Here is a 14,499-nt window from a genome sequence, read left to right as displayed (position 1 = left end):
GTGAGGAAGAGTACTTGCTGTACCTCTGTCAACCCGCCCCACACCCGTTCCAGTCGGGAATGGTGGACCGGAAGAATGATTTTGGTATGCTTCCATGTGAACTCCAGTCTCTCTAATTGTATCTTCATCATCTTTTCACGAGATGTACGTGCTTAGGAGCAAGAGAAGTTATCGGGTGACCCTTTTGCGACTGTACCCTCTCGTAATGTAGCCGTAAACTACTCCTTCTCGACAACACCTTTTCTATAGCATATGCCACTGGATAAGTATAATAGTGATGCTTTTGTGTTTACTAAGAGCAGCTATGACGAAACTCCCCTCTCTTCTTTGATTTCCTCTGCCAGTCGTACGTGGCAGGGGTCACACATTGATGAGCAGTACTTCGACATCGGTGTGTGAAGTTTTCGTGAGCTACCTCCTCCGTCGTTTGGCTACATTTCCTCAGGATTTTTCCAATAAAACTCAGTCTAGCAGTCTTTTTGTGATCGTTCCACTCTATACCGCTCTGTACACATACTGCCAACTTTAACAAGGTGGTCAGAAACAGCATGAAAATCTTGTAAATGTGTTGCAAAGGAAGTGATACTGAGAAACTATTGTTGAGAAAAAAATCGATACCCGAATTACTTTGCATTGAAGTCAGCCACAAATTCAAGTGGCCCGCCAGAGATGTGTTGCGAAACATGTTCTTCATTTGGTTTTCTAAAACCGAACAAGAATCGGTAGCAGACAGCAATAAGGATCGATACAGAGCCAAAGGATGATCAATCCCTTGATCTATCATCTACGTTACAACAACTCACACGATTTGTATCTGGCAGACTGCTTGAATCTGCGCTCGCGGAGACCTGATTGGCTAACTTCCGTGTTAATTAACTCGGAAATAGTGCAACGTACAGAATTGTTTTCTGTTTCTCAGCGTATTCCCCCCCCCCCCCCCTGCAATATCCTTACAAGCTTTTCAGACAGTTTCTGACCACCTTCTGTAGTTGTTGTGACTGCTACCACGTATTCTTCGACAATCATATGATCGTAGTATACCGGAAATTCCCCTTGTAATCTGAAACGTGTTACATTTGTTTATGCTGAGAATTAGCTGCAATTAATTGTACTGAAAGTTGATCCTACAATTTTTCAGCATTGTGACTTCTCTATGTACAAAGGCTTCATGGAACTTCCGACCTGCTGGCCGGAGTGGCCAAGCGGTTCTAGGCGCTACAGTCTGGAACCACGCGACCGCTATGGTAACAGGTTCGAATGCTGCCACGGGCATGGATGTTGGTGATGTCCTTAGGTTAGTTAGGTTTAAATAGTTCTAAGTTCTAGGGGACTGATGACCTCAGAAGTTAAGTCGCATAGTGCGCAGAGCCATTTGAACCATTATTTGAAATTCCGACCGACATTACTTTTACATCTGAAGTTAAGAATGCTGTGTTACGTTTCCTAGGAACTCTTCAATGAAATCACGCATCAGGTCTCATATTCCGTATGCTTTTGTTTTGTTAATTAAGCGGAGATTTGGAACTCTATCTAAAGCCTTCTGGTAGTCAATAAACACGGTATCAACCTGGATGCAGGTATCTAATATCTTCTAGGTCTCGTGGACGAACAGAGCGAGCTGGGTTTACACAGCTTGTATTGATGGCTACATAGAAAATGTTTGGTCCCCAGCAAGGTCAAAACTTGCGAGTATAAAACATGTTTCAAAATTCTGCAAGAGGCTTACTTCAGCGATATCGTATCATACTTATGCGTATCTATCCGGCGACCCATTTTCAAAACAGGAATTACCTGTGCATTTTTTCAGTCCTAAGCACGCTGTATTCTCCTGCTGCTCGGAGATAACTACATTGTTTCGAGTATTGACTGCAGAGTCGTATGTATATCCCATAAGCGCGTCAGCTTTCTTTTTCTGGTTAAGGGGGGTAGGACGTAAAACAGGACGACTTGGAGCAGGAGAGACACCACAGGACATTTTAATTTCCAGTGTCTATACTTTTACAAATAAATTCATAAAACTTTGTCACCATGACCAAAAAGGATTCAAGATTTGCACTTTAGTGGTGGAAGTTCAAAAATATAAGAAAATAATTTATTTTTTTACATTTGTATTTCAACATTTTTCACTTACCATTGGCTGCATTTGTTGCATAGGTGTACTTTTTCTCATAAATAAGGGAGATTCTTCAATTAATGTTGCACAGCATATAAACCATACATACAGGTGTATGAAACTCTAGAATTTTACAAGTCTATTAAAAACTGTGGTAAAAAGTGTGATTATTAAGTATAAAATTTGACTTTTTTCTAAACATGAAGTTTAAAATATAACAGGACATACTTTTTTTCTAGAGTTTCATACACCTGTAAGTATGGTTTGTATGCTGTGCAAAATTCATCGAAGAATCTCTCTTACTTATGAAGAAATGTGTACCTATAGCAACAAACGCAGTCAATAGAAGTGAAAAAATGATGAACTTTCACGCGTAAAAAAAATTATTATGTTATGTTTTTGAAATTCCATAGCTATGATTGTGAAACCGGAATCCTTCCTGGTCATGCTGACAAAGTTTTATGAATTTATTCGTAGAAGTATAGACAGTGGAAATTAAAATGTCCTGTGGTGTCTCTCCTGCTCCAAGACGGCTCGCTTGAAGTCCTACCCCCCTTAAGTGGTTTTAGTCCTGCGGTCGCCTAATTAGTATGTGTGTCATTTCGACATGAGGCATAACTCAAAGGAGGCACAACCGTACAATCCCTCTCCTCGAAACAATTTTGAAAAAAAATGAACATGACTAAATAAAGTTTATACTTTAAGCAGTCCCATAATAACTGGTCTTTGTGTACTGCCGTTAATAACTGAGTGTCTCTAAGACTTTGATGGTCACAGTAGCCACACAAGGACAGGCCAATTGAGATTCCCCTCAGCTTCATCCCAGCAAACTGCAGCTCCTACATTGCTTGCCGTCTTCTGAGAACACTGAGCTGTCGCATCACATTACGAGAAAGTATCGCTTAAATTGTGTGAACAGAAGCATTGTCCTTGACAGCCTTGTGCAAAGTGGTGGGATTTGAAATTCAAACAAGCTGGCTAAGTCAGAAATCTGGTGTTCAACAGTCCTTCATGGCTTTCTCGCCGCCTGTGATTCATTTCACAAATCTTCACTCCTGTTTTCCAAAATTCACAGAACTGTCTGATAAAAAAAAAATGGAATCCATAAAGCATACATACCTGAGCGCTTGGAAACCAACGAAGACATCTCAGACATGACGATAAAATTAATTTATTTCGCAATAGTAGGAAATACTGAAACGTATAATCAGGACTATTACTAGAGAAATATTAAAAGCATTCTCGTCTACAAATACTATCTCAAAGCAACACAGTAGTACTGAAACGTAAAATGAAATTAAAAAGTAATATGTTCTAGTAAGCAAGATGTCACTAAGCTGCGAAATTCTGCTAAAATTCGATATTGAAGGCAATGGTCACTTTACTGAGCAGTATCGTTGTAGAAAATACAGCAAGGATGAATTAAATACAGTATCGGAAAATCAGTTTAAGACATTCATAGACAGTGAAATGTGTTCAGGAGGTAAAATCAAAGTTGTCAAAGAAGTTGAAAATTTAAGGGAATACTACGCAAACAAAAATTGTGCGAATAAAAGATATTTAAACAAGTAAAGTCTTTTTTACATAACTATGTGACGCAAATGTAAGATCAGAGAGACTGGAAGGGATGAAACAAGTGTAGATGATAGTTAAAAACCATTTCAGAGTTCTTGGATGGAAATCTGTCAGTATCAGAAAGGGTATTTAGAGTGAAATAGTATATAAAAAGTTTTAGGGAGGATATGGAACTATCCACTAACATACCAGAAAAAAGTTGATGGCGTTAAAGGTATGTTACAGTTACAATGTTGGTTAACATATTAAATGAATGTGTACCACTTTACAATACACTATATTGCGCAGGTGACTTACGAAACATACACTATTGATCAAAAGTACCCTGACACCTGGCTGAAAATGACCTACAAGTTAGTGGCCCCCTCCATCGGTAATTCTGGAATTCAGTATGTTGTTGGCCCACCCTTAGCCTTGATGACAACTTCCGCTCTCGCGGGCATACGTTCAATCAGGTGCTGCAAGGTTTCTTGTGGAATGGCAGCCCATTCTTCACCAAGTGCTGCGCTGAGGAGAGGTGTCGATGTCGGTCGGTGAGGTCTGGCACGATGTCGGCATTCCAAAACATCCCAAAGGTTTTCAATAGTATTTAGGTTAGGACTCTGTGCAGGTCAGTCCATTACAGGGATGTTATTGTCGTGTAAACACAGGCTGTGCTTTATGAACAGGTGTTCGATCGTGTTGAAAGATGCAATCGTCATCCCCGAATTGCTCTTCAACATCTACTTTGGTTTATGAACAAAAACAACGACGCGTAATCGCATTCCGTCACTTGATTCAACTGCAAAGCGCTGCCAAATCTTTTCTGGAAAAGAATCACCGCTGGTCTGCACGTTACCAATACGAACCTATCACATAACCACAAACTTCATGAATTTACATGAAGGGTAATCGTTCTGAAGACATAACAAGATCTGAACAACATTACAAAGAAGGACTTTTATGATAGATTTGTGGGGTTGAACTTTCTGTGCATTGTACTCAAACCATCGAACTTTTCTCTGCTTTTTATTGACCCAGTCTCAAAACTTTTTGCGCTGACGGAGTGATCATGTGTGTATGTCTGTCCGTGGTTTGCAAGAGAGTGAAATCATGAGTCAGCACGTTACCAATACGAACCTATCACATAACCACAAACTTCATGAATTTACATGAAGGGTAATCGTTCTGAAGACATAACAAGATCTGAACAACATTACAAAGAAGGACTTTTATGATAGATTTGTGGGGTTGAACTTTCTGTGCATTGTACTCAAACCATCGAACTTTTCTCTGCTTTTTACTGACTCAGTCTCAAAACGTTTTGCGCTGACGGAGTGAGCATATGTGTATGTCTGTCCGTGGTGTGCAAGAGAGTGAAATCATGGGTTAACTGCTGGCCACAGCCTGAAACGATGAAACGCAGTGTACTCTCTATCTGGACCCAGGTTCAGCTATGAGTGACACGAATCGTCTCCTACACCTCTGTTTTGTACTTTGTTCTGACGAAAGATTAACTTTGTCTCAAAACCGCCGTGACTGACTACTGGCATCACTGACTAACCTACTGGCGTCCATGTGGACCCAGTGCATTGAGTGCGTTGTTCTTCATTTTCAACCAGCTCTTTCATTGGAAAAAATCGCTTCGGCTTCCCACATCCTTAACAACGTGATAAGGACAGTTCGACGCTTGTAAAGTGTGTGTGTGTGTGTGTGTGTGTGTGTGTGTGTGTGTACGTCCTAGTGTGTGTCCCTATGCGCATACGTAGTTACTAACCTTGTTGAGAGTGTGAAAACTATTCAAATCTGAAGCTGTACATACTTCCAAAAAATCGCGACCACCATAGCAGCAAAAAAAAAAAAAAAAAATCAAAGATAGAATTAGCACAGGATTGTTGGATTATTGTAATACCCACACTACTGAATGAATGAGGGAAACTATATGCAGAGGAAGTGAAGGAATAGTTGCAGATAAACTTGACTACAACCAATTGCTATAAAAAATGAATGGAAGCCTAACCCACTCGTTGGTGAATTAGTAGTACTATCGTATAAAAGTAAATGAAGCCGTTCACCATCCGAAGATCACTTCAAATCAGTCAGTAAGTAGTATATAACATTTCTGAATGTGAATTATACATGTACACAATTTTAATTAGTTTTTCATGAATGTGTTCTGCGAGTGCGCACAATTTTATCTGGACGATCGATTCCCTTGTTTATCATCAATTATAATCTAACATTATCAAATCTTGTATTAAATTAACTTTCGATATTTTAAAAATAGCGCCTCATATGACTAATATTGTCGAGATTTATTTATCTTTATTTTCTCTATTTTTTTCAGGTAAACACCTATGTTCCAGTTTGAGTCCTCAGGTGAAGTTACACTATATTGTCAGTTTTATTATTATTATTAGTAGTAGTAGTAGGAGTACTAGTAGTAGTAGTTATGGTAGTAGTGCAGTTAAAAGCATACAAATGTGAAAAGGAAGTAATGTTCAGATACATGCTTTATTTGTTGCGTCACGTGGAATATAGATATCAACTTTTTGTGCAGAACATTAGTTACAAAGATTAATTGGCTTGTAATAAAACCCTGTGATGATAGAGGTAAAATCTTTGTATTTAAAACTTCCCCGTGAAATCACTTATTTCCGGATTAACGGTTTACAGATGATGCTTCGTAATTCTCCATAATAACTGAACGTTACGCTACGGATTACCAGAGCTCCCCGCCGCGTATAACACTTCTGAACGGATGCTGGGATGTGACTGAAGTACTCACTGAACTACGAGCTGCCAAAGAATAACAGTGAGAGGTTTCATCTACCTTTGGTCGCAGTGACACATCTGGATTGAGCGAGTCTTTTTTCTCCTGTCTCTGATGGTCGTCACATCGTATAAACAGTAAACATAATAGCTCCGAGAGTCTTCGACATCGTTAACGATCTAGGCTACCATACACTCCACACATTCGTAACGCCTCTTCTGAAACGCAGAAGTTTTACTTGTGTAAATCAGTACTTGGCGTTCAGTATATTCCTCAGCTTAAATTTAAACTCTTCAACAATTGATCATTTCTTAACCAGACTATCGAAGAATTTTTCTCGAGTCAGAACACTCCGCTGATCTTCTGCTGAGTTAATATATCATCTATTAAAAACCAGTGAGACGAAACCTTTCAGGAATCAGTATGAAAGTCTCATCCAGCGTCAGTGAATCGCTGACTAGTTTCGAAGGAACGCTATGTTGTTAAAATTGGCTGTTAGTGATCACAATGTTGTTGCTGATTCTATTCGTGACTCGTTCCACGGCATCACCATTACAAACTTATGTCACTTATTTTCAGCTTTTCTAACGGTTTTCACACTATGCCGTAATTATAGCGTCTGTAATTACGCCGCTCTAATGCTTCCCTGAGCGATGTAGTCTGTGTTTGGTAAATGGGTACCGAAACTTCGATATCTGATCACTAGATAATAGTAAACAGTTCCTGTTTCAAAGAGCAGCACTCTTTGATACGCCACTCTAAAATTTATTTCGCCTTTGTCTAATCTAGAGCAGTGGCATGTGACAGGCAGCTCCATCGAAAATTGTCTTTTTAATGCCTTACTGCCTTACCGTAGTGTCGGATACGGAGCCCACTGATATTCTTATCGTAAATAAGTGCCTTCTTTTGTCATATTTATAAGAAAGGGAAATGTACTTATTGGCAAAATTATTGTTCATTATTTCCTGAATGGACTATGTTTTAACTTAGAAAAAATGAATTCATACTGTTGTGTACAATGAAGCGAATTAAAAGCAGGATATAGTCTGAAGTCAATATGTAAAAATTTATATTCATCTATTTTTAAATATGGACACTGATTAGAACTTGAAGGAGATATCATTCATCACAGTTCCCGCGACAGGATTATATTCAGGAACTTTTACTCTGCGTGTGGTTGTTGAATTTCGTTATGGAAGTAACAGATAGTGGATTGTTTTGCGTAGTTCAGTTTGTTAACATTACGCCGAAAATGTACTCTGGGCCACTGACATACTTATATACAGCATATTCTTTGCAGAAAACATGTAATGAAGATTGTAAATCATCAGACCTTTGTAGGTAAGTATCCGAAGAACTGAACATATAGTTAGCAACTCCACAACATATTTACCCCCTTCAGTTGTTCGTCTTGAGAAATTGTGGAGTCTGAGAAAGCCTATTGCTTTGATACACATTAAGCTTGGAATCGTAATGAACTCCTTCATTCAAGAGTTGAACTGACCTATTTAAGACTGAACCTGAGAAAATTATACAACGTCTATTAGCTAATTTAGAATTTATGCAGTATGTCACTACACAGAATAGTATATGAAATACTTTCGGCTCTAATACGTCAAGACCGTTTAAGTATGTAAAACTTTATTTCGGTTAGTGACACGTTGGTCGAGACAGGTATTTCTATGTGAGGGTGCTACCCGTAATTTTGTCAATAGAGATTTTTTTTATTGAAACGATACATTATTTAAGGTAGGATAACAGTTACACAAACATGTGCTTCCGTAGTTTGACGTCTCTGCTAACCTTGGAAGAGTTTCTCTGTTAATGTCAGCGTAGGTTATGTCACAGAGCATACTTGTTCAAATCTCGGTAATTATTCAGCAGCTACCTACCGAACAAATTATTTCAATATAGTAAGCAATTTTCAAACATTATTGGTGTGCACAAGGTGTAGAATGGCCATTATAATTATTCTCCTGAAGCTTTAAATCGAAAGCTATAGCGTGGTCTCTAGAGCGAGGTTTTTATTGCCCACGGTCCGTGTTCCACTCTCTTGTCGTTTCTAACGAACGAAGTAATAATAATAATAATAATAAAATTAATGACACATACAGCCCAGAACAAAATTATAAATGAAGAACAAAAAGGCTGTTGCAAAGGAGCACGAGGATGTAAAGAGCAACTGATGATAGTTGCAGAGGTGACATATCAAGCTAAAACCAAACAAAGGTCGCAACACTACGCATACATTGATTACCAAAAAGCTTTTGATAGTGTACAACACTCATGGTTGCTACAGATATTGGAAATATATAAAGTAGATCCTAAATTGATACAGTTCCTAAACATAGTAATGAAAAATTGGAAAACCACACTCAATATCCAAACAAATTCAAATAATATCAGATCACAGATTAAGCGTAGAATATACCAAGGAGATTCATTAAGTCCTTTCTGGTTCTGCTTTGCTCTGAATCCACTATCCAACATGCTAAATAATACAAATTATGGATACAATATTACTGGAACATAACACAAAATCACACATTTGCTATACATGGATGATCTAAAACTACTGGCAGCAACAAATCAGCAACTCAACCAATTACTAACGAGAGGAGAAGTATTCAGCAATGATATAAATGTGGCTTTTGGAACAGACAAATGTAAGAAAAATAGTATAGTCAAGGGAAAACGCACTAAACAAGATGATTACATTTTGGATAACCACAGCCAGTGCATAGAAGCGATGGAATAAAACAGATGCCTATAAATATCTAGGATACAGACAAGAATGGGAATAGATAATACAAATATTGAAGAAAAATTAAAAGAAAAATATAGACAAACACTAACAAAAATACTGAAAACAGAATTGACAGCAAGAAACAAAACAAAAGCTAGGTATACTTATGCTATACCAATATTGACCTACTCATTTGGAGTAGTGAAATAGAGTAACACAGACCTAGAAGCACTCAATACACTTACACGATCACAATGCCACAAATATAGAATACATCACATACATTCAGCAACAAAAAGAGACACATTGAGCAGAAAGGAAGGAGGAAGAGGATTTATCGACAAAAAAAAAACCTACATTATGGACAGGTAGACAATTTAAAAAAATTCTTTATAGAACGAGCAGAGACTAGCAAAATACACAAAGCAATCACTCATATAAATACATCGGCTACACCACTGCAGTTTCATAACCACTTCTACAATCCTTTAGATCTCATGACTTCAACAGATATTAAGAAAGGAAATTGGAAAAAGAAAACACTACATGGCAAACACCCGTATCATCTAGCACAGTCATACATCGATCAAGACGCATCCAATACATGGCTAAAAAAGGGCAATATATACAGTGAGATGGAGGGATTCATGATTACAATACAGGATCAAACAATAAACACCAGATATCATAGGAAGCATACTATTAAAGATCCCAACACCACAACAGATAAATGCAGACTTTGCAAACAACAAATAGAAACAGTAGATCACATCACAAGCGGATGTACAATACTAGCAAATACAGAATACCCCAGAACACATGACAATGTAGCAAAAATAATACATCAACATCTCGCCATACAACATAAACTATTAAAGCAACACGTTCCCACTTACAAGTATGCACCACAAAATGTACTGGAGAATGATGAATACAAATTATACTGGAACAAAACCATTATAACAGATAAAACAACACCACATAACAAAGTGACATCATACTCAACAATAAAAAGAAAAAATTAACACAACTAATCGAAAGATCCATACCCAATACAACAAATATACAGAAGAAAACAGGAGAAAAAATTTAAAAATACATCCAACTGGCTGACGAAGTCAAGGACATGTGGCATCAGGATAAAGTTGACATTATACCAATTATACTATCAACTACAGGAGTCATACCACAAAATATCCACCAGTACATCAACGCAATACAGCTACATCCAAACGTATACATACAATTACAGTAGTCTGTAATTATTGATATATGTTCAGTTACCCGAAAGTTCCTAAATGCAATGTAACATATACCGTACAGTTAAAAGGAAGTCACGCTTGATCAAGGTCCGTGTCACTTTCCATTTTTAACCAGATATAACATTTGAGAAAGGAGAGACAATAATAATAATAATTAATAATAATAATAATAATAATAAAAGTAATGGTAATGGTAATAATTTAATGTGCCTCATTGGCCGAGTACAGCTAATTTCAGTTAGACGCTTATTCGGTGAATTCCGTGTCTCTCGTTTACCCAGTTATCCACTTCTAGTTTACCGTGAAGTCCGATGTTTCTGACGATTGCTCACATCGTTGAGAGATGAATGCTAGACTAAAGGCACACTGAATTCGGGATCTCATCCCCAGTCCTGCAGATTTCCACGCACACACTGTACCACTAAACCAACAGCTCCAACACCGCTCGAAATAAATGTCTGACACCTCGATTAAACAAATGTGACTAATGCTTACACGCAAAGCGCGTTTACGCATATTCCCCTGTAGACTGGTTGAAAACGATATTTACAGTGTCCTCTAGAAGCTGGAGAAATAAACGCGGCCCACCTGTGTGAAGGAAAGACTTTAGAGCTTGCCCATCCAGTACCAGCTACTAATAAGCGTTTATTTCCACGTATTTCCAGATAATGTCAGCAGTAAGTGATATTTTGGTTTTTAATAGACGGGAGGTTGCATCAACGTCGTTAGCATTGGTTACCTTTTATTAGGAGATGCTAAAAACCAAAAATTATTCGTCGAGCAGTGGAACAGTACTGCTGAATAAATGTGAGCCTACATTCGAAGAAATTGTAGGTTATTAAACATGGTTATCCACTTATGTTCAGCATAAGTGAACATTTAACTTAATTTTTTTATTCTTCAGGTTCGCTCCAGTTGTACTCCACATAGTCGTATAGTCGACTAGAAGTCCACATTTTCACGACTGCACTTTTGAGAATCATTTATACACGTAAATATACATATCAGCCGCAGGCGCCGTTCTTTGTTATCCGAAGCATTAACGTCGTAACTCAGGCTGTAATCTTTACGGCCGACGCGAAACATGTAAACACCCCGCGGGCTAACTGCCGCTGCTGCAGATTCGGTAGGCGCGCTTCTACTGGTGTTATTCCTATTGTACGCAGCGGTACATCCTGATTACCAGTACATCCGCCATATACGTGATAAACGCGCCCATTTAGGGGAAACATCAAGCAACCACAAAATGAATAAAACAAACATATAAAAGTTAATGAGGTGTGACCTATTATTATGGGTCTTATGATTCCGCGACCTTTTAGCCATGCAGAATGCGTTAGGCTGGTGTTCTATTCAAGGTTTCCTTTATGTACACTACTGGTCATGAAAATTGCTACACCACGAAGATGACTTGGTATAGACGCGAAATTTAACCGACAGGAAGAAGATGCTGTGATATGCAAATGATTAGCTTTTCAGAGCATTCACACAAGGTTGGCTCCGGTGGCGACACCTACATCGTGCTGACATGAGGAAAGTTTCCAGCCGATTTCTCATACACAATCAGCAGTTCACCGGCGTTGCCTGGTGAAACGTTGTTGTGATGCCTCTTGTAAGGAGGAGCAATACGTACCATCACGCTTCCTACTTTGGTAATGGTCCGATTGTAGCCTATCGCGACTGCGGTTTATCGTATCACGACATTACTGCTCGCGCTAGTCGAGATCCAGTGACTGTTAGCAGAATATGGAATCGGTGGGTTCAGGGGGGTAATACGGAACGCCGTGCTAGATACCAACGGCCTCGTATCACTAGCAGTCGAGATGACAGGCTTCTTATCCAGATAGCTCTAACGGATCGTGCAGTCACGTCTCGATGCCTGAGTCAACAGATGGGGACGTTTACAAGACAAAACCCATCTGCACGAACAGTTCGACGACGTTTGCAGCAGCATGGACTATCAGCTCGGAGAGCATGGCTGAGGTTACACTTGACGCTGCATCACAGACAGAAACGTCTGCGATGGTGCACTCAACGACGAACCTGGGTGCACGAATGGCAAAACGCCATTTTTTCGGATGAATCCAGGTTCTGTTTACAGCATCATGATGGTCTCATCCGTGTTTGGCGACATCGCGGTGAATGCACATTGCAAGCGTATATTCGTCATCGCCATACTGGCGTATCACCCGGCGTGACGGTATGGGGTGCCATTCGTTACATGTCTCGATCACCTCTTGTTCGCATTGACGGCACTTTGAACAGTGGACGTTACATTTCAGATTTGTTACGACCCGTGGCTCTACCCTTTATCCGATTCCTGCGAAACCCTACATTTCAGCAGAATAATGAAAGATCGCATTTTGCAGTTCGTGTACGGGCCTTTCTGGATACAGAAAATGTTCGACAGCTGCCCTGGCCAGCACATTCTCCAGATCTCTCACCAATTGAAAACGTCTGGTCAGTGGTGGCCCAGCAACTGGCCCGTCACAATACGCCAGTCACTACTCTTGATGAACTGTGGTATGGTGTTGAAGCTGCATGGGCAGCTGTACCTGTACACGCCATCCATTCTCTGTTTGACTCAATGCCTAGGCGTACAAGGCCGTTATTACGGCCAGAGGTGGTTGTTCTGGGTACTGATTTCTCAGGATGTATACACCCAAATTCCCTGAAAATGTAATCACATGTCATTTCTAGTATAATATGTTTTTCCAATGAATATCCGTTTATCATCTGCATTTCTTCTTTGTGTAGCAATTTTAATGTACAGTAGTGTACATTGTGGGGTAGATGGACGGTAATGGATACGAGTGTGTAAAATTTGGGCCCACTGCCACAGTGAGATAATATAGGAAATACGTGACTGATATAAACCCTACTTGATGGTTGCAAAGTCAATGACGACATATTGAAATGCATTAACGCTGGACGACACGATCCATTGAGTCAGTACTTAAAGAACGGAAAGATCCCAGTCTCGCAATATGGTACATGCCAATTACACTTTTACGGCAAACTTTTTACACCTGCTTAAATAAGCTTTGATTATCGGCTAGAACCCTATCGTCTGTTGATTAATGGAATTTCTGCTTTCATAAGCCCATATGCAACACTGATAATCTGACTTAAAGAGACTATTGCAAATGCAGTTCTATCCTATTCGCAGAAATACACTCCTGGAAATTGAAATAAGAACACCGTGAATTCATTGTCCCAGGAAGGGGAAACTTTATTGAAACATTCCTGGGGTCAGATACATCACATGATCACACTGACAGAACCACAGGCACATAGACACAGGCAACAAAGCATGCACAATGTCGGCACTAGTACAGTGTATATCCACCTTTCGCAGCAATGCAGGCTGCTATTCTCCCATGGAGACGATCGTAGAGATGCTGGATGTAGTCCTGTGGAACGGCTTGCCATGCCATTTCCACCTGGCGCCTCAGTTGGACCAGCGTTCATGCTGGACGTGCAGACCGCGTGAGACGACGCTTCATCCAGTCCCAAACATGCTCAATGGGGGACAGATACGGAGATCTTGCTGGTCAGGGTAGTTGACTTACACCTTCTAGAGCACGTTGGGTGGCACGGGATACATGCGGACGTGCATTGTCCTGTTGGAACAGCAAGTTCCCTTGCCGGTCTAGGAATGGTAGAACGATGGGTTCAATGACGGTTTGGATGTACCGTGCACTATTCAGTGTCCCCTCGACGATCACCAGAGGTGTACGGCCAGTGTAGGAGATCGCTCCCTACACCATGATGCTGGGTGTTGGCCCTGTGTGCCTCGGTCGTATGCAGTCCTGACTGTGGCGCTCACGTGCACGGCGCCAAACACGCATACGACCATCATTGGCACCAAGGCAGAAGCGACTCTCATCTCTGAAGACGACACGTCTCCATTCGTCCCTCCATTCACGCCTGTCGCGACACCACTGGAGGCGGGCTGCACGATGTTGGGGCTTCAGCGGAAGACGGCCTAACGGTGTGCGGGACCGTAGCCCAGCTTCATGGAGACGGTTGCGAATGGTCCTCGCCGATA

At 40.1% G+C, this 14,499-nt stretch overlaps 1 protein-coding gene across 2 annotated transcripts in view; it reads left to right on the top strand.

Moving 5' to 3' along the window:
• The window catches only part of LOC126334591 (allatostatin-A receptor-like), a 1,378,228-nt gene that overhangs the window by 1,018,346 nt on the left and 345,383 nt on the right, over nucleotides 1–14,499 (top strand). The window contains exon 3 of one of the 2 annotated variants that reach the window (XM_049996983.1): nucleotides 6,015–6,192. The exons of the other annotated variant lie outside the window; for it this stretch is intronic. Within the exon in view, the coding sequence (XP_049852940.1) occupies nucleotides 6,015–6,038 (24 nt within the window). The 3' untranslated portion in view covers nucleotides 6,039–6,192. Of the gene's footprint in view, nucleotides 1–6,014; nucleotides 6,193–14,499 lie in introns of those variants that run through there. 2 annotated transcript variants of the gene reach the window in all.

The sequence above is a fragment of the Schistocerca gregaria genome, chromosome 2 (assembly GCF_023897955.1).
Source record: "Schistocerca gregaria isolate iqSchGreg1 chromosome 2, iqSchGreg1.2, whole genome shotgun sequence".
NCBI lineage: Eukaryota > Metazoa > Arthropoda > Insecta > Orthoptera > Acrididae > Schistocerca > Schistocerca gregaria.
Note: the sequence above shows the minus strand (reverse complement) of the source record. Positions and strands in the feature narration are given on the sequence as shown.